The sequence below is a fragment of the Lissotriton helveticus genome, assembly GCF_964261635.1.
Source record: "Lissotriton helveticus chromosome 1_1 unlocalized genomic scaffold, aLisHel1.1 SUPER_1_unloc_3, whole genome shotgun sequence".
Classification (NCBI taxonomy): domain Eukaryota; kingdom Metazoa; phylum Chordata; class Amphibia; order Caudata; family Salamandridae; genus Lissotriton; species Lissotriton helveticus.
This window is the reverse complement of record NW_027611670.1, coordinates 2,364,152-2,390,469: the sequence shown is the minus strand read 5'-3', so window position 1 is coordinate 2,390,469 and position 26,318 is coordinate 2,364,152. Positions and strand designations below refer to the sequence as shown.

Below are 26,318 nucleotides of genomic sequence, written 5' to 3'. Positions count from 1 at the left end.
AAACAGGGCGATAGTCAGGGCAGCAGTCCTTCGTAGCCGTCGGGAAGCGGGGAACCTCGCAGCAAAGACTTTCGGACCACGTCGACATACAGAGGTCGATGAAGTGGCGGCCTTCCTCCAGAATTTTCACACGAAGCTCCTCACGAACCTCTGGCTTGGACCGGTACCGCTGAAATGGCCCCACTTTGGGCGCCAACTGAAGTACTGGGTTTTTAAGAACCCAGCGGTGCCAGGGACACACCCTATGACCTCGAGTCCTTCTTGTTTTAGACTACAGAAACACAGAGTCTTCTAGGTGAAGTCAAAGATCGAATTTATTGGCTGCAACCAGTAACAGGTATCCTAGAAGTACAACACAGTGTATATTCTCAGGAGACTGCTCAATCTTAAAAAGCCAGCCTTCTCCTTTTATACAAAATATTATACTTTAGGCAAACATTCCTTATTTTACAGTTGACCATTCAGATATTTTCACTACAAAGAAAAAGCAGAGTCATGATGACAAGCCCATATTTCAGTTTGTCCAGCCCACAATCAATCACCTGGCAAGGCCCAGTATTTTCATCAGAAATCGACGTACTCCCAATAAAAATGGGCACCTCCTCCTCATAAAGCAAGTCATAAAGAAAGAAACAAGGACAGGTGCGTGTAAGATTAGGCATGGTTTGCGTGCGATGAAAGGTTTATGATATGTTGTCTCTTGATACTAATCTCATTCGGCCACTGGGAAAGGTACTGGCCGAACGGGTTTGGCTTCAGGCAGTGGAGTCAGCTTGCCCAGGTCGCAGAGGAATCAGCAAAGGTATACGTGTCCTTCAGACTAATTTTTGGCCTTAGTCATTGGCCTATGTGAGGGCAATCACAAAATGGATGCCGTTCACAAATTGGAACCCCAGGGTTCAGAACAGCAAACTCTGATTTCAGAGTGATTTCGTCACCTGAATATGACGAAAATGCTTGTGCATAGTATTTCTAATCATTCTCGGTCTGCTGATACCAAAATCGTCATGATACGACGATGTTTATAACACAGGTCCAGAATTTTCAGTACCACAGAGGGTGAGCAGGGGTTATCTTGGCGTGTAACTCCCTTGCCCTGATTTAGGAGTGGTGGTCTCTGACTGACTTTGGCGCAAGCCCTGGCCAGCCAGGGACCCCATTTCTAACATCAGGCATTCATCTCTATCATTTAACCATTTGATGAACTCTTGTAGATTGTCGTTATTGTTCTTCCAAATGACAATGATGACATCTATAAATCTTACCCACACAGCGTGCTATATGTTTCTTAGGAAACGCCAACTGTGCCATATCCTCGGAGCGTAGGAAATTACTGCTCATGAGGATGGACACAAACCTCACTGAACTGGCGTCTGCTGAGCCAGGCCCATTAGCCGAAGGTCTCCTCTTCGGTGACAAGTTTGTAAAGGATGTCTCCATATATGTAGGGACCTTTACGTCGCTTGATAAGGCTCAGACTAATATTCGAAAGGTGTTCCAAACTGGCCTTTTTGGAAAGGCCGGGTGAGGCAGGGGCCGCTCGCCAGGCCGCTCTTACTATCAGGGCCCCAACAGAGGAGGTTATGGACGCAACAGAGGGGATTTTCACGACACCACCAGAGGCGGCACGTTTTATCCCTCCAGACATCAGCACAGAGGCAGATTTCGGCATGGAGGTGCCAGGGGTAACTTCCAGCCACAGCTTTCCGCAGGTGAGTCCAGATAAGTGCCTTGTTAATTTCTTGGCTTATGATCATGTTTAGACGTGTTTTTTAATGAGGTTTCCTGTGTTGCTTTATTTGGCTTGTGCTTTGTACCTCGCGCGCCAACCGCGATTCTCCGTTGGGCGTCGGCGGTGCATGATGCATCGCGCGGTCACCTTAGGCCTGTTAATAATTATTTTCTTGTTCATGGTGACAAGTTTTTTACGTTGCCCACATTTCGCCAGCTGAGTGCTCGCTTTCCGCAGATAGCGGCTGTGCCGGAGAACCCTTCCCGGTTTCAAGGGGCTGGCCCCGCCCCGCCCCGCAGGGAGCGGGACGCAGTACGGAGGCCAGCAGAGTCTGTACTGTGTTACCAGGCTCTTGGAGTGTTTTGAATCAGTGTTGGGGCAAGGATGTGGTCCGTGGGCCAGAGCTGCCGTCTCTGGTGCTGGAGACCAGGGTTAGAGCCTTGGGGTCGCACCAGCCTCTGGTGATTCTGGGTAAATCACTTCATCTCCACGTGGCTGAATGTGTAATGTATATACGTTGCTCGTGTAAAGCGCTCCAATACCTTCGGGTCAAGTTGGCGCTACATAAATATACATCCCTGCCAAGTGTCACACATCAGGCGTGACGCCAAGGCATTTCTGGGCTGGTGTCCGCATCACTGCACTGAATACATTAGTCACTCATAATTAGGGACCCCCAGGCATGCTGTAACAAGGAGCTGCAACAGCGATTGCAACAGCGATTGCAACAGCGAGTTCACTGTGCTATAGAAAGCGTGCCTGCGTCTGACTTTGTCAGGAACTTAATAGATGGTGAACTGGATCGCAGCAAAGCCTGATTAAACAATAATCAACAGCACTTCCAAGTTGTCTATTGCAGCTTATCGTCGTTGTTTTTTTCAAGGTGCGCTTCCCTTGTGATTACTGCATGGAGGGTAGTTGGCCTCCTACGAGGCGGGTGCAGGGTTTTATTTTCTTAGCTTGCCCGTCTCTGGCAGACTTCCGTTGGACAAGTCGACTATGAGGTAGGAGGCGGATTTTAGTTTTTATTTTGGAGTCGACATGTGTATCGCGTCGCACCCACACTCGCAACATTCACCTATCCAGACCTTCGCATGTTGGCGCAGGGGGGCACACTTAACTGCCCCTCGCCGGTTCATGAACATTATGATTCATCATGATTCATCTGCCCATTTGTTGGAGGCTCTGGGGGCACACTACAAGTCACGCCGACGGTCTTGCTGGGGTCTAGTTCCTGAACAACGGCTATCCAAAGAGTACTAAAGGCCAAACTAATGCCAGCCCTTATCTACGCCCAACAAGCGTTCCCCGGAAAATTAAACAAGGACCTAGAAAAAATTAACTGCAGCGCGTATAAGAGACTGTTCCTTCTCCGCGCGTGCACCAGAAATACACTCGTACGATTCGAATTTTCTGTAAATCAACAAAAGCTGGAAGAGATGGCTGCCTTCAGTAAATACTACTACCTTACAATAACAGCAAAGGAGAAGACATTGAAGGCAGTCTTAAAAAACATCTTCCTGGAATCTGGGAATCCTTGGTCAGTGACGCTTAATTCGGCTAAGGATCTCCTTAATTTAGCTATGGAGAACTGGGGCTCAGAGTTAGCGAATTATGCGACCATCAAAAATGCAATTAAAAAACAAGTCCGCATCTGCTCTCGCGCATCGATTTGGAGTCATTGGCAAAAAGAGGCCTCCACGAGTCACAAAGTCTGTCACACACAGTGTGGCTCACTGGTTAGAGGCGGCAGACCCGAGAGCAGAGGACGGCCCGGGACCAGGGTTCGATTCCCGGCGCGGCAGGTTTCTGGACCAGGGTCAGCGGACTCGATAATTCTCTCGCCTCGGTGCCCACTCTGATCAGCGATCACACTCGGCAACTCTGGGCATTAGCTTGCCTCATCTTCACTAACGGCCCCACCAGACCGCCGGGGATGCCTGGTCTCACCCTGGAGATACCCACTAAGGGACCATCTCTCAGGGAAGCCAGGAAGGGTTTCGCAGCGGTCGAAGCGCCTTGGGACCCTACGGGTAAGTAGTGCGCTATATAAATGCCTATACATACATACATACATACATAACTTCAAACTCCATCTCACTCAGGCAGTAGGCCGCTCAGCCCTATACAAGATTGTAGCCTACAGACTACATCCCCTGCCACTTAAAGAATTATACAGAATCGAACGGGCAGGTTCCATGATCAACGAATGTAGGCTCTGCAAATACGGGAGTCCCTGGCCCATCTCCTATTTTGCTGTCCGGCCTTGCACACAGCTCGCAGCCTTTATCTGTGTCCCATCATTTTACAGCTGGGGACACGCACCGCAAAGGAGGCGGTTCACCGACTATACACTCAGAACTCAGTAAAACAAATGGCCACATTTGGCAAATTTATTCATCAGACTCGCACTAGGCTGATGGCCATCTCGAGTTAAAAAAAACGGAGACTCAGCGGAGGCATGTTGGCCTGTAAGATCTTGGACATTATTCTCTTCCAACCCATAAGCATTCAGATTTTTAATCACACAAACTTGTCTTAAAAAAAAAAAAGACGATTACTCTTTTAACCTCAGTAACCTTTGTAATTTTGCACTTGGTTTTAATGTAATGGTTTTGAGTAACCAAACAATAAAAATTAATTAATTCATTCATTCATTCATTAGTCCCTGAAATTCATACCTTCGAGCATGTAAGAAAAGAATTTAGCGTAGTTGACCATCATTCCTTCGTATTCTGTCCCGCCTGGTTATGACCCTGAGCATTTGAAATAGCAGTTACATATTACAAAACATTAGAGGCCTCCTAGAAAAATCGAATTGTATTCTGTGCATAAGCAGGAGTCCTCTTAATACAACAGCAAATGGTGAATAATTATGCTTGGGGCATTGTTTCATTTTTCTTTTTCGTTTTGTTTTCAACAAAAGGGTGCATTTAAACATTTGTGTCTGACGCACTACCGAAGCCTTTTCATCGTTTATATTTTTAATTGAGATTGTGAGGGCTCTGCATCATTAGGTTTAAGGTCATCATTTATTGATAATTTAGGCAGCAATCACTGTTGGGCTTTCTACAATTGTTGTGATTATCACTTTTCCTTTGCATTGTGCTTGGTCTCATTTTCACGTAGTAAACATGGTGACTGAGCACAGTATCACTGCAGAGAGTCACGTATTTCTTAAATTCCTTGGTCAGCCTGCAGTCACATGTTTCCGGATTAACTCTGCCGCATGTTTAAATGAATGTTTCCACCTGTGTTGCTTATGGCGAGTTTGCTGACTATCACTTTGCTTGGAGGATAACTTTGTATTAGGGATGGTATAATGGGCGCTAAGTTGCAGACATTGTCCTGAATATGCTGATTTCCACACTGGCTCTTCATAGCTGCCAAGGTTTCAAATTGCTTATGTGTGACATTTTCATAATTTCAGTGTAATTATAAGTGACATTCAATGAATATGAGTGACACTTTGTCGCAAGCAAAATCAAGCAATGAAAAGGAGGGAAACACAGAAATATCAGAATTTACACCCATTTGAGCTTCAAGAAACTTTGGTTTGGTGTAGACCACAAGGCTTCCCAGGAGAGGCTCCTCCTTTACCACCCCTTGAGCCAACACCTTACAAATGCTGTTTCGCTGAAGGAAAATGTATGCTTCCTAAAGCACACTGCTCCCATAGTAACATCTTGGACCAAACATTTTATGAAACTATCTCATCAGATTCCTGAACGGAGCACAGCAATGAATTGTGTGTCCACACTTTCTCTTGCATCTGCAATGACAAAATTGCTGCCTGTTGATTTCTCCAGCCTCTGCTGTAGGAAGTGTGCATGCTAGGCTTCCTCAGATCAACTGAATGATATGTTATAATAAAGTTTCTGTTTTGGCATAAGAATTGTGCGTTTCCTGTGTTTCATGTAATTATTAAAACAGAAGGTGGAGGGTGCACAGCAATAGATAGAAGAAAGTTCAGGCTAGGCTAATGAGTAGGGTGCACTTCTTGGATGCGTTTCCGTCCAAATGCTAATCGTAATCAAGAGAAGTAGTGTTCGCATATATAATGCGGGTACATCCCAAGGAGGCACTCCGGGGTGGTTCAAAAACAATGATTCCACTATTTCAAGATTAATTGTTTTATTTCCATTTAGATTATGCTTTTTTGTCTTTTCATGATATTGTATTCATATCAATAAAGTTTCATTTGTAATCCAAAACAATCACTGGTTTTAGCACGAAGCTCCGATTCATTTCGGGCTAAACGCCCTTTTTCAAGGAGCGCTGAAAGAAGAAGAAGAAAACGAATGTTGGAAACGTAGTATAGGGCTCGCGAATAAAGAGTGAACGGTGAGCATTTGCATGCACTGGAGGTGTATAAGGAAAAATAAGGAGTGATTGGTATACGGAACCACGATGTGTCAAAAGATAATAATAGATACGCCTGAGGGGTGGTGAACAAAATTATATAGGTAAAGTGTTTAGATAATGTGGCGGGATTCTAAATGAGAAGTGATTCAAAAAGTCGTGACTAACGTGAAACGCAAGTTAAATCAGGACACACGGCTGCGGTAGCGAGCACAGTAACATTAAAGACATCTACGCCAAGAGGGCTGGCGTTTGTTAGGGGATAGGCAGTTATTACTTACTTCATGCTGGGGACGGCATGCGTCTCGGTTGTGTAGGTTCTGGTGGTGTGGGGTGAATGGGCTAAGCCGGAGTTTGTGTCTAAACGGAAGGTGACAGTAAACATAGAAGAGGGGTGGGTGTGTGACGGTGGCGGCCATCTTGGAAAGGAGAAAGTAAGGGTAAAGTAAAAGAATAGGAACAAATGCGAGATATCATATTAAGGCAATGTTATACATTCACAGGTAACAACTATATTCGACTCGATCATTGAGTCCATTGGGTTTAAGAGTCTGAAGTCGATAAATCCATTCAAGTTCTCTTTTAAGGAGAAATTTACGAATGTCTATTCCATCTTTTTTTGAAACAGTTTCTAGCACGATGAACTGTAACTGAGCGATGGTGTGGCGGAGTTAGTTGAAATGTACAGCTACATTAGACTTTTCATTTTTAGTACAATGTTAGACTTATGTTCATTCATGCGTGTTTTCACTTTTCTTTCGGTTTTGCCTACGCATAGTTGACCGCATTTATGGCATAGATTAAGTTCATTGAATCACAGGTAGCATTGACTTGTAATTTAATAGGATGGCCTTTCATGGGATGCGGTATACTATTTCCCCTGATGATACAATTGCAGTTATTGCAATTCTTGCACAGTAATGTTCCTTTATATTCAATGTGGATATCAGTAGTTTTTGAAAGGATTTCTTTCAAGTTGCTGCTACCGGTGTAGGCAAAGAGTGGTGGGTTTTGAAAACAATCACTGAAATCAGGTTCCATCTGGAGAATAGGCCAATGTCGAAGAATGATTTTTTTGAAGGTAATGCTGGTGGTGGAATATTTGGATACCAGTACCATGCGTGAGTTGGTGTTTGTTGGTTTCTTAGAAAGGCCTTCCTGTCTGCTGATGGCTGTGACACGTGTGAATGCTTCATTGAGAATGGTTTGAGGATAATTATTAAGCATGGGCGAATTTTGCGAATTTGCAATCCGAGAATTTGCAGATTTGCGAATTCGCAATCCGCAAAATTCACAAATTTGTGGATTTTTTTATTTTTGCAAGTTCGCGGGTGTTCGCGGAGCACTTTGCGTGTTCGCGGGTTTTTGCGAGGTGCTTTGCGTTTTTTCGGGGGTTTTTTTTGCCTGGTTAATCACTGCCACCCTCTCGTTTTTTATGCCCATCTGCCCTCTGTACCACTCGTTTCTATGCCCTTCTGCCCTCTGCCCCACTCATTTTTTGTCCCCTTCTGCCCTTTGTCCCACTTTTGTGCCGTTCTGCCCTCAGCCCCACTCAGAATGGCGCCGGCAAGCTGCCAGCGCCATTCTAAAATAGCTACAAATAGCTTCAACAGGAAGCACTAATAGATAAGTAAAGCAGGTGCTCGAGTTGAAAGTCAAATTAAGTTACACAACCATTAATCACCCCAAGTTTTGGGTGATTATTGATTGTGTAACTGAATTTGAGCAGCACCTGCTTTACTTTATCTATTAGAGCTTCCTGTTGAAGCTGACTTTTGTAACTATTTTAGAATGGCTCTGGCAGCTTGCCGGCGCCATTCTAAAAGAGTTACAAAAGTCAGCTTGAACTTTTGACCCAATCCGTTCTGCTCGCGGATTTTGCGGGAAATTCGCGAATCTCGCGGATTGCGAATTTACCGAAAATCCGCAAAATCCGCGAGCGGAACGGATTTTCCACCCATGCTTAGTAATTATTGTTTTGGAAAAGTTTGAGCATATGCAGTAAATCCACGTTTGATTTTATCGGAATTAGCTGGTGCAATACAATCACATGCATCTGCAGAATTATGGGAAAACATTAGAATAGTTTTTTCAAGTATGCAGTGATGCCCCGTCCGAGTGACAACTCGCTGCCTGTCTGTGTGCCCACCCTAACTCTGTAGTCTACATCATGTCAGGCATACGTTTCCTTCCTGGGAGTCTGTGTGGGCTGACAATTTTAAGTTCTCCAATTAATAGGCAGCAAGCCGGCCCTAAAGAGGTCGCGTGCTCTTACAGCACACTATCATTTTTTATTTGAGTGACATTATTAGCATTGTGTTATAAATAACGAAACCCTGAAAGTTAGGTGGGGGCTGGCTTACTTATTGAGTGACCTGCTAGTGCCCAGCCACAATGTGCAGCACAGTGACTGCCACTACTGCCAGTCTTCATCCAGGCAGAGCTGCTGCTGTTCACTCGAGTCGCCGGATACTCCTCGCCTCAGACGCCACCCCCCTGCCGCGGCCGCGCTCGTCCTCCTTGTGGGCTGGCCAGCCCAGAGCTGACTTTCGCCGGCTCAGCTGGCAGGAGGTCAACTGCCACTGCAGCCTGGTTGGGGAGCAAGCGGCCGCCCGCCTGCGCCGCAATCGATTCATGCGCCCCCCTGCGGCCGCGGCGGGCGGCCTGCCATCATGGCATGAGAGAGGCTGTCTCGTGAGCAGGCAGCCTGCACTCTCAGATTCCCCCGCTGCTTTACTTCCTGTTCCGGACGTGAAGGCACTCTACCGCCGCACATCCGAATTTAATCCTGGCCCCCTGGTGACACGGTTGGTGGTTGGCTGCAGTATCGGACTGAGGGGGCAGGCAGCCCGCCCCCCCCCCTGCTGTGTCATGAGCCGCGCTGGTGCCACATCCGCACCATAATTTGCCGCATTCTGTTTCCAGAGCAACAGGCAGCTCCGGGCAGAGTGCAGTCGATACATTTGTAGCGCTCTCTCAGAGCTGAGAGCTGCAGCAGTCTGTTAACTGTTTAGGAACACGATGGAAGCAGGCGCACCTCTCTCGGAGCATCAGTGAGAGCCCGGGCACCGTGACAGGCGCCGCTGGTGGCTCGCCTGGCAGCAGGTGGCAAAATGCGTGACAATGCTTTTCAGTGCGGTGATGTGGATCACCGCACTGAAATGAGTGAGCGTCACACCTGTTGCGTGACGCTTGGCAGGACTGGCTCTTCTTGTAAAGATGCTCTGCCCCCACAGGTGACACAACAACCTTCTGGAGTCAGTATTGGTTTATTTATCCAAATCGCGCAGAGAGCGCTGAGCCTGATGCCTCCCTGGCTCCGGCACCCGCACTAAAACCTTTCACGCGCTTACACAAGATGGCGGGTCGGCGTGCTACGCCATCGCGCCGACCTGAGCACTAGAGCGCTAACTCTACATAGCTCCCCTTTTTATATACATTCAACATAATATAGAGTCATTGTCCATCACCCACCTCATAGTCCCGAAATCTGGCTGGCCTCATCATGGCCCTTCCCCTTCTGGTACACCTTACCGGGGTGGATGTCACTTCTCTCCTGCTGGATCTTCCCGGAGTGTTTTCTCTACCTTCTTGACTGCTTCCCGCCTTCGGGCTCTCCTGTGACCTCTGTTCCTGCCGGGGCATCTCTTCGCTTGGTGATCTCACCGCCCATAGCTCGCCCCTTATGTTCCCTTCATCGGTCTCTCCTTTCTCCATTGTCTGTTCATACTCCACCCGTTTCTCTCCATTCCTTCCTGATCTTGATCCACAATGTCCCACTGTAGTATTTTGTTGCATCTCGCCATGCAGTCTTGGGACCATACGTTTCCGTCGCTCAGCAGGGCAGCCCTGTCATACACCTCCTTGACTTGGAGAGGTCTACTGTACTTGCTGTCCCCCTTTCTCTGCAGCACCGCCAACTTGACTCTCACCCATTCTCCTTCTTCTAATCCTGTGTTTCTCACGTTCCTTCTAGCGTTGTAGTGTTGTGAGTACACTGCTTGGGCTTTTTCCAAATTCGCTTGAACCACAGCTGGCGACCATTTGCTGGTCACCGTTTTCTCCTTCCACGCCCTGTTGTCCTTCGTGAATGGATCTCGGCCCCTCAATATCTGGAATGGGCCTGCTGTCTCCCTGGCTCCGGCACCCGCACTAAAACCTTTCGCGCGCTTATACATAATGACGGTCGGCGTGCTACGTCATTGCACCGACCCGAGCACTACAGCGCTAACTCTACACTTCTCTCTACACATATCGTAAGTTGAGCATTTGCTTGTTTGGCTTACTTTTAGTTTTCATGGACGCTTTTACTCAGGCCACCTCTCTGCGCAGGCGCATTGATTGGCAGAGCAGTTTGCCGTCTCTTTTTGCACCCCCCACCCCTGTTAGTGCAGTTTACTTTAATGACTTCTTAGAGTTTCTTGGTGCTCAAATGGGTGTCATTTTGGATATTTATATGTTTAATTGCTTGATTTTTGCTTGCGAGAAAGTGTCACTCATAATCGTTGAAATGTCACTCATAATTTCACTGAAATTATTAAAATGTCACACATGGCAATCTGAAGCCTTGGCAGCTGTGAATATGAAAAAAAAACAGTGTTATTTTTGCTCAGGCAGCGTTGGAGATGCGGTCTGACAGGGCGCATGCGCAGACAGGCGCATCTGTCGCAGACGGGCGTGGCCAGTCGCGTATCAACACACTGATCATGCGCATGTGACCTTCTCTGAGCCACGAGCGTGACCGCGGGCCGCGCGATCATACTGAGCACGCGCACTACGCATAGTTACAATAATTAAAGCATGCGCAGACGAGCAGTGTCTCTCTAGTGGGCGGTCGGCGCTCTATCATACTGCGCATGCGTAGGTTCGCGATACTTCAGTTAAGCGCTTCTTCAGTTCAGCGCTTCTGGTTGGATCATCCACACTGAGCATGAGCAAAAGAAGAACCTTAGCTAGGCGTGGTCTGGCTGTATTCTGCCGGCGAGCATGCGCTGATGGGTCTGCCTCCACGCTACGCTTCTGTCTCCTCTACGCATGCGCGGATGTTTAGTGTCTTCGGGATGTGTCTGAGTCTCCTCTACGCATGCGTAGGTCGTTGGTTGTGTCAAGTGTAGGCGCCGGTCTCTCTTCTGCGCATGCGCCGTCGAGGCTGATCGTGGAGGCTGCAGACACCGACCCTGACCCTTTACTCTGAGGCCTCTGAGCAGAGACACCATGAGAGGCCGAGGAGAGCAGCAGAGCCCGAGGGAGGAGAGGAGAGAGCAGTGCCCGCAGGCCCCAGGGGAGGTGAGTGCAGAGGATGAGAGAGGAGAGAGCTGTGCCAGCAGGCCCCAGGGGAGGTGAGTGCAGAGGATGGGAGAGGAGAGAGCTGTGCCAGCAGGCCCCAGAGGAGGTGAGTGCAGAGGAAGGGAGAGGAGAGAGCTGTGCCAGCAGGCCCCAGGGGAGGTGAGTGCAGAGGATGGGAGAGGAGAGAGCTGTGCCAGCAGGCCCCGGGGGAGGTGAGTGCAGAGGATGGGAGAGGAGAGAGCTGTGCCAGCAGGCCTCAGGGGAGGTGAGTGCAGAGGATGAGAGAGGAGAGAGCCGTGCCAGCAGGCCCCAGCGGAGGTGAGTGCAGAGAATGAGAGAGGAGAGAGCCGTGCCAGCAGGCCTCAGGGGAGGTGAGTGCAGAGAATGAGAGAGGAGAGAGCTGTGCCAGCAGGCCTCAGGGGAGGTGAGTGCAGAGGATGAGAGAGGAGAGAGCTGTGCCAGCAGGCCTCAGGGGAGGGGAGTGCAGAGGATGGGAGAGGAGAGAGCTGTGCCCGCAGGCCCCAGGGGAGGTGAGTGCAGAGGATGAGAGAGGAGAGAGCTGTGCCAGCAGGCCTCAGGGGAGGTGAGTGCAGAGGATGAGAGAGGAGAGAGCTGTGCCCGCAGGCCCCAGGGGAGGTGAGTGCAGAGAATGCGAGAGGAGAGAGCTGTGCCAGCAGGTCCCATGGGAGGTGAGTGCAGAGGATGAGAGAGGAGAGAGCTGTGCCAGCAGGCCCCAGGGGAGGTGAGTGCAGAGGATGAGAGAGGAGAGAGCTGTGCCAGCAGGCCCCAGAGGAGGTGAGTGCAGAGAATGAGAGAGGAGAGAGCTGTGCCAGCAGGCCTCAGGGGAGGTGAGTGCAGAGGATGAGAGAGGAGAGAGCTGTGCCAGCAGGCCTCAGGGGAGGGGAGTGCAGAGGATGAGAGAGGAGAGAACTGTGCCCGCAGGCCCCAGGGGAGGGGAGTGCAGAGGATGAGAGAGGAGAGGAGAGAGCTGTGCCAGCAGGCCCCAGGGGAGGTGAGTGCAGAGGATGGGAGAGGAGAGAGCTGTGCCAGCAGGCCTCAGGGGAGGTGAGTGCAGAGGATGAGAGAGGAGAGAGCTGTGCCAGCAGGCCCCAGGGGAGGTGAGTGCAGAGGATGGGAGAGGAGAGAGCTGTGCCAGCAGGCCCCAGAGGAGGTGAGTGCAGAGGAAGGGAGAGGAGAGAGCTGTGCCAGCAGGCCCCAGGGGAGGTGAGTGCAGAGGATGGGAGAGGAGAGAGCTGTGCCAGCAGGCCCCGGGGGAGGTGAGTGCAGAGGATGGGAGAGGAGAGAGCTGTGCCAGCAGGCCTCAGGGGAGGTGAGTGCAGAGGATGAGAGAGGAGAGAGCCGTGCCAGCAGGCCCCAGCGGAGGTGAGTGCAGAGAATGAGAGAGGAGAGAGCCGTGCCAGCAGGCCTCAGGGGAGGTGAGTGCAGAGAATGAGAGAGGAGAGAGCTGTGCCAGCAGGCCTCAGGGGAGGTGAGTGCAGAGGATGAGAGAGGAGAGAGCTGTGCCAGCAGGCCTCAGGGGAGGGGAGTGCAGAGGATGGGAGAGGAGAGAGCTGTGCCCGCAGGCCCCAGGGGAGGTGAGTGCAGAGGATGAGAGAGGAGAGAGCTGTGCCAGCAGGCCTCAGGGGAGGTGAGTGCAGAGGATGAGAGAGGAGAGAGCTGTGCCCGCAGGCCCCAGGGGAGGTGAGTGCAGAGAATGCGAGAGGAGAGAGCTGTGCCAGCAGGTCCCATGGGAGGTGAGTGCAGAGGATGAGAGAGGAGAGAGCTGTGCCAGCAGGCCCCAGGGGAGGTGAGTGCAGAGGATGAGAGAGGAGAGAGCTGTGCCAGCAGGCCCCAGAGGAGGTGAGTGCAGAGAATGAGAGAGGAGAGAGCTGTGCCAGCATGCCTCAGGGGAGGTGAGTGCAGAGGATGAGAGAGGAGAGAGCTGTGCCAGCAGGCCTCAGGGGAGGGGAGTGCAGAGGATGAGAGAGGAGAGAACTGTGCCCGCAGGCCCCAGGGGAGGGGAGTGCAGAGGATGAGAGAGGAGAGGAGAGAGCTGTGCCAGCAGGCCCCAGGGGAGGTGAGTGCAGAGGATGGGAGAGGAGAGAGCTGTGCCAGCAGGCCTCAGGGGAGGTGAGTGCAGAGGATGAGAGAGGAGAGAGCTGTGCCAGCAGGCCTCAGGGGAGGTGAGGGCAGAGGGATGAGAGGAGAGGATAGAGCTGTGCCGGAAGGCCCCCAGGGGAGGTGAGTGCAGAGGAAGGGAGAGGAGAGAGCTGTGCCAGCAGGCCCCAGGGGAGGTGAGTGCAGAGGATGAGAGGAGAGGAGAGAGCTGTGCCCGCAGGCTCCAGGGGAGGTGAGTGCAGAGAATGAGAGAGGAGAGAGCTGTGCCAGCCGGCCCCAGGGGAGGTGAGTGCAGAGGATGAGAGAGGAGAGAGCTGTGCCAGCCGGCCCCAGGGGAGGTGAGTGCAGAGGAAGGGAGAGGAGAGAGCTGTGCCAGCAGGCCCCAGGGGAGGTGAGTGCAGAGGATGAGAGGAGAGGAGAGAGCTGTGCCCAAAGGCCCCAGGGGAGGTGAGTGCAGAGGATGAGAGAGGAGAGAGCTGTGCCAGCAGGCCCCAGGGGAGGTGAGTGCAGAGGATGGGAGAGGAGAGAGCTGTGCCAGCCGGCCCCAGGGGAGGTGAGTGCAGAGGATGAGAGAGGAGAGAGCTGTCAATAAACAAAGTTTGGTATTGCACTCATTTGTTCAAAATTGTATTTCAAATTAATCAATTTTCCATATGTCGTTGGTGCATAGGTAGGTACCCTACTGAGCATTTAGGGTATGTGGTATATCAGGACATGCGTGTTCTGTAACTACAGGACACCCTTCTACTTTGCACTCCTTTTTACTTTTCAAACATGGTAACTCCAATTGTGTAAGTATCAAATCATACTGTTTATTTAAACATTCTTTTGTAGCGAGTGTTCATTTGAGAATTGTATTTCATTCATACACATTTACATGTTCATCTTGTCATCCCAATGCATTTCAAGCATAATGCTCTTCTTCAGGGGATTTGTTTAATCTGAAATTATAATACACGAAATAAATACCTGAGATAATTTTACCCAACAGTTCTAAATTATCCAATCTTCACATTATACATGATTTATCGTACTGAATACTGTGCTTTCTCTGTACCTTATAACCCCTGCTGAACTAATCGTTTATATCGTCACTCATGTAACCTAGTGCTTTTAGCCCTTATATATCTGTGCCACAGCTTGTTTTAGTGATCGGAACTCCACCCAGTTGCCCTTGTTTGTATCAAAATTACTCACAAGCCTTCATTTCCAAAGTCGTTCGCACTCTGTAAATTAATAAACAATCCGGTGTAAGGTTCAATTCACCTTGTCTTAATACAGATGCATAGCGCACTTGTAGGTATTATGTTTCAAAGCACTCCTCTTACCCGGTGCGTGTTGCTGCCTCTCTCCCCTCGCTACTCTGGCGTGCGTCGCTCTGGCCCTGTTTCCCTGTGCACCTCTATGACCTTGTTCCGATCACGTGACCGCAATAGCGGTCGTGTATACCTTCCCTAATGTTTCGCGCTGGTGTTGTCCTAATGTAGCAACAGCAACTGGTGTATATGTCAATTGCTAAAAGACTATTACATTTATACAGGAAACGACATTATCGAAATTACACAGTTCAAATATAATGTGCGTTATTTGTCTTTTAAAGGATCCCTATACATATCAAAAAATTATTGTATCCAAAAAGAGTAACATTTGTCTATAAAAAGCAATTCAGATCTAATCTTTCATTAAGCCCCTTTGGCTGTGTGGTACATAAAAAATTAATCCAAAACGCTTCTCTCCTCAGTAACTGATTATCAATGTCCTTTCCCGGAATGATTTTCACAGTCTCCAATATGCAAAATTTCAATTGGCTCGCATTGTGGTTTGCTTGATTAAAATGGGTTGCCACAGAGGATTTGGTGTTTTTCAAGCGTATGTTGCTTTTATGTTCTATTATGCGAGTTTTTATTTTCCTTTTGGTTTTTCCCACATAGGATAATCCACAAGGGCATCGCAATAGATATATCACGTTCTCTGTGTTACATGTTCCAGTTACTTTCAACTGTATGGGAGTGCCTTTGGTTGGATGGTTGATAACGTTCCCTTTGATAATCGCTGAACAGTTTCCGCAATTATGGCAAGGAAGTGTTCCATTGTGTTTCACAGCTTCTTGTGTCGGTTGATTTAACAGTTCTTTGAGATTCTTAGTTCTCTCATAAGCAAAAATTGGAGGTGCAGAAAAAATTCCTTTGAAATCTTCTTCTTGTGCGAGTAAAGGCCAATGGTTGCGAATGATTTTTTTGATTTTAGTGCTTTTCGTGGAGAATTTTGACACGAATACGCATCTTTTTTCATCGCTTTTAGTTGCTGATCTTAACAAGTGCTGACGCTGTAATTTGTCTGCTCGATTGGCTGCAGATTCCAAAATGGGATCAGGATATCCTCTCTTTTTGAATTTCTGAAGTGTCTCTTGTTTGTGTTTGAGATATAGTTCATTTGTTGATGCTATTCGTTTTATTCTTAGGATTTGTGAAAATGGCAGGTGGTGTTTAAGTGAAGGCTGATGAAAGCTGTTATAATGTAATAAGTTATTTCTGTCTGTTTCTTTAGTATATACACTTGTTATGATTTCACCATCTTTGTTAGTTAGCAATACGTCCAGGAATGACAATTCTTTGTTACTCATGATACTCGTGAATTGTATTCTTGCCTCTATTGTGTTCAATTGGTCTATGGCTTCCTTTAGTGTAGTTTCAGTGCCTCTCCATAAGACGAAAATGTCGTCAATGTATCTTTTATATACTATTAGATTTTCCTTCCAGGTTTCATTCTCTAGTATATGTTGCTCCTCAAATTTGTGCATAAAAATGTTTGCGTAGGTAGGCGCGGCACAATTGCCCATGGAAGTTCCAGAAGCTTGTATGTAAAATTTGTCTTCCCATTTGAAGTAGCTGTGGAACAGCGTAAAGTGTAACAACTCCATTATGAATATTTTGAGATCTTCTGTTTTGTTTTCCTGCATAAGTAAACTTTCGACTGCGGATATACCTTGATCATGAGGGATTGATGTATATAGAGACTTTACGTCTATACTTGCCATAATCATCTCTTTCGTGAAGTCATTTTTCCGTTCTTCCAATATGTTTAAAAAATGTGTTGTGTCCTTCAAATAGGTTGTTGTGTTCTGGACAATATTCTGTAGATGTTTATCTATATACTTTCCAATGGGTTCATGTATAGACCCTATAGTAGATACTATCGGTCTCAACGGAGGGTGGTACAGATCTTTATGGACTTTGGGAGTCATATATATGTAAGGAACACTTGGGTTATCTGTGATAAGGTATTCCTTTTCTTTTTGTCCGATGGTTCCTTTAGTGATTGCATTCTCAATTATGTTGTTTAAAATTTTCATGAACTCTCTGGTAGGATCCATAGTCATAATAGTGTAAGTATTTGGATCTTGGACGTGTTCTTCTACTTTAGACAGGTAATAGCTAGTATCCATGATAACAAGAGCTCCGCCCTTGTCTGCTTGTCTGATGGTGATTTGCGGATTGTTCGCTAATTTCTTTAGAATGTTTCTTTCTCGAACAGTCATATTGGATTGTTTAGTTGCTGGTTGTTTGAATGTTTCTTCGATTTCAGTAATGACTATTTTTTCAAACGCGTCTAATACCTTGTGGCTCACTGGTGCCATATATTTACTTTTACTTCTTAAGCCCAGTAGTGTATTTTCTCTCGGTGGATTGATAATTGGTTCAATAACGTTATCAAAAAAATGTCTCAATCTTAAAGATCTTAGAAATTTGTATAAACTGACTTTAGTTTCTAGGAAGTTTGAATGGTACGTTGGGACGTACGATGTCCCTTTTTGTAATGTATTGATTTCTTGTTGAGTTAATTGTTGGCTGGATATGTTGATGACTAAATTTTCAGGACTCGACTCCTGGTGCTTTGAGCTATCGTTTTTCGTTCTACTTGTTTTTTTGCTCCTCCTGGTTCTGTTTGGGGTGCTTGGCCTGCCTCTAAAAAATCTTCCCGTTGAGCTTGACCTGTGGTACTTGTACTCGCTTGGGTTTCAGTATTTTGGTTCGTTGGTTCTGTTGCCGGACCTGCTCTAGGTCTTCGATCATATGTGTATCGTTTTTGATGTGAATCCTCAGATGATGTGTCATCGGTTGACGCATTTGGTTTTTGTTGTCGCCTTTTTGCGTAAATCTCAGCCCAAGAGTAAACTTCTCCTAGTCGATAGTCTGTAGTGTCTCTCTTAAACTTCCTTAATTTTCTGTCATTTATTTCTTTAGTGTATTCATCTAATTTTTTGTTGGTGTCTTCCAAGATTTGTTCCCATTCATCTTTGGTTGTTGTTTTAACTAATTCATCTCTCACCTGGTTAACTTCCTTTGTTAAATCATCTATCAGTTTTGCCAATTCTTCAACTATGAGTAATATCAAATCCAATGAACATTTATTAAGAATTGCTTGCCAGCGTTCGGTAAATCTTGCGTTGTTCTTACATAACGTTGATTTGAGGGCGATCCTTAAGCCACGTGGAATGCGTAGCGCTTTGTGGTATTTAATGAGCGTACTTGCGTGTAGTTTTTGGTTTATGATCCTTTTTGATATGTATAGCAACTGTTTTAGGGTTGATTCTTTGGATACGGTACTTGGTATTATTTCCTCAGTTTCCCCAATTAAAGAGTAAATACGGCTGGTGTCCTCCTCTGAGAACACTAGGGTTTCTGCTCGATGTTCTGTTGTATGGGCGATTTCTGCAAACTGCATGTTGATCAAAGTTTTTCAATGTATTTCAATGTCGGTGCTAATACTCTGTGGCTCAGTGGAAAATGTCAATAAACAAAGTTTGGTATTGCACTCATTTGTTCAAAATTGTATTTCAAATTAATCAATTTTCCATATGTCGTTGGTGCATAGGTAGGTACCCTACTGAGCATTTAGGGTATGTGGTATATCAGGACATGCGTGTTCTGTAACTACAGGACACCCTCCTACTTTGCACTCCTTTTTACTTTTCAAACATGGTAACTCCAATTGTGTAAGTATCAAATCATACTGTTTATTTAAACATTCTTTTGTAGCGAGTGTTCATTTGAGAATTGTATTTCATTCATACACATTTACATGTTCATCTTGTCATCCCAATGCATTTCAAGCATAATGCTCTTCTTCAGGGGATTTGTTTAATCTGAAATTATAATACACGAAATAAATACCTGAGATAATTTTACCCAACAGTTCTAAATTATCCAATCTTCACATTATACATGATTTATCGTACTGAATACTGTGCTTTCTCTGTACCTTATAACCCCTGCTGAACTAATCGTTTATATCGTCACTCATGTAACCTAGTGCTTTTAGCCCTTATATATCTGTGCCACAGCTTGTTTTAGTGATCGGAACTCCACCCAGTTGCCCTTGTTTGTATCAAAATTACTCACAAGCCTTCATTTCCAAAGTCGTTCGCACTCTGTAAATTAATAAACAATCCGGTGTAAGGTTCAATTCACCTTGTCTTAATACAGATGCATAGCGCACTTGTAGGTATTATGTTTCAAAGCACTCCTCTTACCCGGTGCGTGTTGCTGCCTCTCTCCCCTCGCTACTCTGGCGTGCGTCGCTCTGGCCCTGTTTCCCTGTGCACCTCTATGACCTTGTTCCGATCACGTGACCGCAATAGCGGTCGTGTATACCTTCCCTAATGTTTCGCGCTGGTGTTGTCCTAATGTAGCAACAGCAACTGGTGTATATGTCAATTGCTAAAAGACTATTACATTTATACAGGAAACGACATTATCGAAATTACACAGTTCAAATATAATGTGCGTTATTTGTCTTTTAAAGGATCCCTATACATATCAAAAAATTATTGTATCCAAAAAGAGTAACATATCCAGCCAACAATTAACTCAACAAGAAATCAATACATTACAAAAAGGGACATCGTACGTCCCAACGTACCATTCAAACTTCCTAGAAACTAAAGTCAGTTTATACAAATTTCTAAGATCTTTAAGATTGAGACATTTTTTTGATAACGTTATTGAACCAATTATCAATCCACCGAGAGAAAATACACTACTGGGCTTAAGAAGTAAAAGTAAATATATGGCACCAGTGAGCCACAAGGTATTAGACGCGTTTGAAAAAATAGTCATTACTGAAATCGAAGAAACATTCAAACAACCAGCAACTAAACAATCCAATATGACTGTTCGAGAAAGAAACATTCTAAAGAAATTAGCGAACAATCCGCAAATCACCATCAGACAAGCAGACAAGGGCGGAGCTCTTGTTATCATGGATACTAGCTATTACCTGTCTAAAGTAGAAGAACATGTCCAAGATCCAAATACTTACACTATTATGACTATGGATCCTACCAGAGAGTTCATGAAAATTTTAAACAACATAATTGAGAATGCAATCACTAAAGGAACCATCGGACAAAAAGAAAAGGAATACCTTATCACAGATAACCCAAGTGTTCCTTACATATATATGACTCCCAAAGTCCATAAAGATCTGTACCACCCTCCGTTGAGACCGATAGTATCTACTATAGGGTCTATACATGAACCCATTGGAAAGTATATAGATAAACATCTACAGAATATTGTCCAGAACACAACAACCTATTTGAAGGACACAACACATTTTTTAAACATATTGGAAGAACGGAAAAATGACTTCACGAAAGAGATGATTATGGCAAGTATAGACGTAAAGTCTCTATATACATCAATCCCTCATGATCAAGGTATATCCGCAGTCGAAAGTTTACTTATGCAGGAAAACAAAACAGAAGATCTCAAAATATTCATAATGGAGTTGTTACACTTTACGCTGTTCCACAGCTACTTCAAATGGGAAGACAAATTTTACATACAAGCTTCTGGAACTTCCATGGGCAATTGTGCCGCGCCTACCTACGCAAACATTTTTATGCACAAATTTGAGGAGCAACATATACTAGAGAATGAAACCTGGAAGGAAAATCTAATAGTATATAAAAGATACATTGACGACATTTTCGTCTTATGGAGAGGCACTGAAACTACACTAAAGGAAGCCATAGACCAATTGAACACAATAGAGGCAAGAATACAATTCACGAGTATCATGAGTAACAAAGAATTGTCATTCCTGGACGTATTGCTAACTAACAAAGATGGTGAAATCATAACAAGTGTATATACTAAAGAAACAGACAGAAATAACTTATTACATTATAACAGCTTTCATCAGCCTTCACTTAAACACCACCTGCCATTTTCACAAATCCTAAGAATAAAACGAATAGCATCAACAAATGAACTATATCTCAAACACAAACAAGAGACACTTCAGAAATTCAAAAAGAGAGGATATCCTGATCCCATTTTGGAATCTGCAGCCAATCGAGCAGACAAATTACAGCGTCAGCACTTGTTAAGATCAGCAACTAAAAGCGATGAAAAAAGATGCGTATTCGTGTCAAAATTCTCCACGAAAAGCACTAAAATCAAAAAAATCATTCGCAACCATTGGCCTTTACTCGCACAAGAAGAAGATTTCAAAGGAATTTTTTCTGCACCTCCAATTTTTGCTTATGAGAGAACTAAGAATCTCAAAGAACTGTTAAATCAACCGACACAAGAAGCTGTGAAACACAATGGAACACTTCCTTGCCATAATTGCGGAAACTGTTCAGCGATTATCAAAGGGAACGTTATCAACCATCCAACCAAAGGCACTCCCATACAGTTGAAAGTAACTGGAACATGTAACACAGAGAACGTGATATATCTATTGCGATGCCCTTGTGGATTATCCTATGTGGGAAAAACCAAAAGGAAAATAAAAACTCGCATAATAGAACATAAAAGCAACATACGCTTGAAAAACACCAAATCCTCTGTGGCAACCCATTTTAATCAAGCAAACCACAATGCGAGCCAATTGAAATTTTGCATATTGGAGACTGTGAAAATCAATCCGGGAAAGGACATTGATAATCAGTTACTGAGGAGAGAAGCGTTTTGGATTAATTTTTTATGTACCACACAGCCAAAGGGGCTTAATGAAAGATTAGATCTGAATTGCTTTTTATAGACAAATGTTACTCTTTTTGGATACAATAATTTTTTGATATGTATAGGGATCCTTTAAAAGACAAATAACGCACATTATATTTGAACTGTGTAATTTCGATAATGTCGTTTCCTGTATAAATGTAATAGTCTTTTAGCAATTGACATATACACCAGTTGCTGTTGCTACATTAGGACAACACCAGCGCGAAACATTAGGGAAGGTATACACGACCGCTATTGCGGTCACGTGATCGGAACAAGGTCATAGAGGTGCACAGGGAAACAGGGCCAGAGCGACGCACGCCAGAGTAGCGAGGGGAGAGAGGCAGCAACACGCACCGGGTAAGAGGAGTGCTTTGAAACATAATACCTACAAGTGCGCTATGCATCTGTATTAAGACAAGGTGAATTGAACCTTACACCGGATTGTTTATTAATTTACAGAGTGCGAACGACTTTGGAAATGAAGGCTTGTGAGTAATTTTGATACAAACAAGGGCAACTGGGTGGAGTTCCGATCACTAAAACAAGCTGTGGCACAGATATATAAGGGCTAAAAGCACTAGGTTACATGAGTGACGATATAAACGATTAGTTCAGCAGGGGTTATAAGGTACAGAGAAAGCACAGTATTCAGTACGATAAATCATGTATAATGTGAAGATTGGATAATTTAGAACTGTTGGGTAAAATTATCTCAGGTATTTATTTCGTGTATTATAATTTCAGATTAAACAAATCCCCTGAAGAAGAGCATTATGCTTGAAATGCATTGGGATGACAAGATGAACATGTAAATGTGTATGAATGAAATACAATTCTCAAATGAACACTCGCTACAAAAGAATGTTTAAATAAACAGTATGATTTGATACTTACACAATTGGAGTTACCATGTTTGAAAAGTAAAAAGGAGTGCAAAGTGAGAGGAGAGAGCTGTGCCAGCCGGCCCCAGGGGAGGTGAGTGCAGAGGATGGGAGAGGAGAGAGCTGTGCCAGCAGGCCCCAGGGGAGGTGAGTGCAGAGGATGGGAGAGGAGAGAGCTGTGCCAGCAGGCCCCAGGGGAGGTGAGTGCAGAGAATGAGAGAGGAGAGAGCTGTGCCAGCCGGCCCCAGGGGAGGTGAGTGCAGAGGATGGGAGAGGAGAGAGCTGTGCCAGCAGGCCCCGGGGGAGGTGAGTGCAGAGGATGAGAGGAGAGGAGAGAGCTGTGCCCGCAGGCTCCAGGGGAGGTGAGTGCAGAGAATGAGAGAGGAGAGAGCTGTGCCAGCCGGCCCCAGGGGAGGTGAGTGCAGAGGATGAGAGAGGAGAGAGCTGTGCCAGCAGGCCCCAGGGGAGGTGAGTGCAGAGAATGAGAGAGGAGAGAGCTGTGCCAGCCGGCCCCAGGGGAGGTGAGTGCAGAGGATGGGAGAGGAGAGAGCTGTGCCAGCAGGCCCCGGGGGAGGTGAGTGGAGAGGATGAGAGGAGAGGAGAGAGCTGTGCCCGCAGGCTCCAGGGGAGGTGAGTGCAGAGGATGAGAGAGGAGAGAGCTGTGCCAGCAGGCCCCAGGGGAGGTGAGTGCAGAGGATGGGAGAGGAGAGAGCTGTGCCAGCAGGCCCCAAGGGAGGTGAGTGGAGAGAGCTGTGCCAGCAGGCCTCAAAGGAGGTGAGTGCAGAGGATGAGAGAGGAGAGGAGAGAGCTGTGCCAGCAGGCCCCAGGGGAGGTGAGTGCAGAGGATGGGAGAGGAGAGAGCTGTGCCAGTAGGCCCCAGGGGAGGTGAGTGCAGAGGAAGGGAGAGGAGAGAGCTGTGCCAGCAGGCCCCAGGGGAGGTGAGTGCAGCAGGATGATAGAGGAGAGAGCTGTGTCAGCAGGCCCCAGGGGAGGTGAGTGCAGAGGATGGGTGGAGAGGAGAGAGCTGTGCCAGCAGGCCCCAGGGGAGGTGAGTGCAGCAGGATGGGTGGTGAGGAGAGAGCTGTGTCAGCAGGCCCCAGGGGAGGTGAGTGCAGAGGATGGGTGGAGAGGAGAGAGCTGTGCCAGCAGGCCCCAGGGGAGGTGAGTGCAGCAGGATGGGTGGTGAGGAGAGAGCATCACTGTGTCCCCATATAGAAGAAGGAGCTCTTTCTGAAGTGCCTTCTGATCCAATATCGGAGCAATTTCTTAAAATAGCTGGCTGCTTGTGAAATACTGCTGTCGTTTCCTGCAGCCTTGTCCAGAAATGCATTCCAATCACAGCTTTCCAGTTCCCATTTTCCTCTTTTAGCTGCTGAGATCAGCCCTCCATAACTTCAGCTGTTATATGGGTTGGGAGTGGGAGGCTCATTTTGCTCTGGTATTGTCCTGTTATTTATTGGCATGTGGCTGAACTGGTGACTTTGTTCATCAGCTTTGCACTGTCTGCAGGATATCTGTCTGGAAGCCTCAAACCTCTCGCGTTCTGTTGACGAAGCAGCCCATGCCATGTTTAATCCCAATATCTAATCCTGAAATGTTAGTCCTTAAAGGAGGAAGGGGCCCCATACTTTCCACCGAGGCCACTCTGGCTACTTGAACATCACTTCCTCATTGTTCTTTCAGATAGGTTTGCGGAATGTAAACACCACATACATATGTACATATTTATTCAAAAAGTGGTCTGAAAAAATGGGGAATAGCTAAAAGAGCTAAATGACGCTATAAAAGTATAAACCCATTACCCGTACTGGATTAGTGTTTCTGTCCAGTAATTATGTGATTGTCATTTACTGGACATTGTTTCTCTTGTGAAGGGATTCCACACTGAGTTTTTGTTTGCTGAAACTTGTATAGTCCTGTGTTCTGTTTTAAGCGAGTTTTGGATTTCTCAAGTTGCTGGATTAGTGTTTCTGTCCATTAATTATGTGATTGTCATTTACTGGACATTTGTTTCTCTTGTGAAGGGATTCCACACTGAGTTTTTGTTTGCTGAAACCTGTATAGTCCTGTGTTCTGTTTTAAGCGAGTTTTGGATTTCTCAAGTTGCCGCTGACGGGCTGAAGGCGTTAATGTGGACTTAGAGTTGCCTCAGAGTGGGGGAGTCACGTCTTCTTCTGGTATCTTTTGAAACTGTGAACACTTGGAAACGCTAGTCCGTGTGACAGAAATATGCGGCCCGTGGTGTGCTAGATTGAACTCTGTGCTCTGATGCTTGCTCTTCCAGGCCCCGCTGACGTTCTGCGATGTCGCTGCTTGTTTCTCTGACGAAGAGTGGGAGCTGCTCCAGTGCTGGCAGAAGGAGCTGTACAAGAAGGTCATGAAGGAAATCCAGCTGGCCTTCAGCTCTCTGGGTAAGATGACCCTGGCACGCTTAGGGTACCAGTATGTACTGTACGAAGAGCCCTGCTCAAGATGTGCAGAAATTTCTGCTTTTTTTATAAGAATAGATTACTTTATACTCCCTCATCATTCTGTTTCATGGTTTCATCGTGTATCATATTTAGATGAGGCATATCAGGCTGCATCCATGTTAGAATTTAAGGATGACCAGTTACTAAGATTTAAACCTTCCGTGTAGTCTATTCGGCGAATAGACTACACTGAAGGTTTGAATGTTTCCCGACGTGACGGGAGGAGACGAGTTCAAAAGACTCAATGGCTCCCTGATGAAGAGGAATTAAAGCTCGAAATGCATTGAAGCGTAGAATATGGAGCGTAATGAAAATTAATAATGTTTCAAAAATATGGAAGATGAAAAGTCACATGCAAATGAAAAGACTTCATTAAAAGACCACAATGTGGTATTGGGTTCCCAAGGCCTACATGCTCCGCAGAATACCCACTTACACCAAAAGAACTGTTGGCACGGAAACTGAAAAGTACAAAAGACAAGTTTATTAAGACCCCATGGGGTGGTGGTACATTCCTACAGCACCCTTCGGCAATGCAAGAAGTATCACACCGAACTTCGGTGCGAGTCCCTCTTTTATACAGTTTTCAAACAAGAGAAAGGTAGGCGGTACATGGTTACAGAGTTTAGGTACATATATGGTCATTTTTGGAGCACAATTGGCCACTTCCCCTGTGGGGGATGTAGTGTCTGCCACTTAACATCGCCTAAAAAAACACTACAACTAGAGGAAGGCAAACTTGGTACCTAAGAAACCATACAAACTGTAATTCATGTAACGCCATCTACATGATTACATGTCCCTGTAACCTTAGGTATATAGGGATGACTACGAGAAGAATCAAAACAAGAATAGGAGAGCATCGAAGCAACATCCGATGTGGCAGAGCCACTACAAAAATGACCACTCATTTTTTGGAGCAGGGCCACTGTGCCAATGACGTCAAGTGGGTGGTAATTGAACAGCTGAATAACACCGATGAAAATACACTGTTCGAAAAGGAGCAGCGTTGGATATACCGTTTGTCCACGCATAGACAGGGCCTCAATGACGACATCCCCTGGGGATCGGTAATGCGTCGTTAAATGGCCCACTCACCTTGACAACTAGCATTCTAGTTTTGATTATTTGCCTACCAGTTCTGACACTTCATGGTGCTTGTTTACCTAGCAAATATGGTAATTAGACAATATACAATCTATTGGCATGACATACACAGTAGGCCTCCGGATTTTTGTTTCACCTACAAAACAATAATATTATGACACATTTAATTTCCTTGAAGCGTGAATACACATGGGAATTATGTCATAGGGCTGTACTACATAAACACGCTGTTCACCCTGTCTCTTGAGCTTTCCCTCTCACAGTCCCTTTTACACAACGATCGCTCTACATTTATGTTGATTAACAAAGCGGCCGCGTTACATTCATGTTGATAAACAAA

The 26,318-nt window shown here is 46.1% G+C and overlaps 2 protein-coding genes across 2 annotated transcripts in view; one reads left to right on the top strand and one right to left on the bottom strand.

Moving 5' to 3' along the window:
* The window catches only part of LOC144805858 (uncharacterized), a 2,350,900-nt gene that overhangs the window by 1,851,144 nt on the left and 473,438 nt on the right, over positions 1 to 26,318 (bottom strand). The gene's annotated exons all lie outside the window — the stretch shown is intronic.
* Positions 23,097 to 26,318, top strand: part of LOC144805847 (uncharacterized) — a 108,933-nt gene continuing 105,711 nt past the window's right edge. The window contains exons 1-2 of the mRNA XM_078672325.1: positions 23,097 to 23,174; positions 24,685 to 24,811. Coding sequence (XP_078528451.1) covers positions 23,097 to 23,174; positions 24,685 to 24,811 — 205 coding nt within the window. The remainder of the gene's footprint in view (positions 23,175 to 24,684; positions 24,812 to 26,318) is intronic.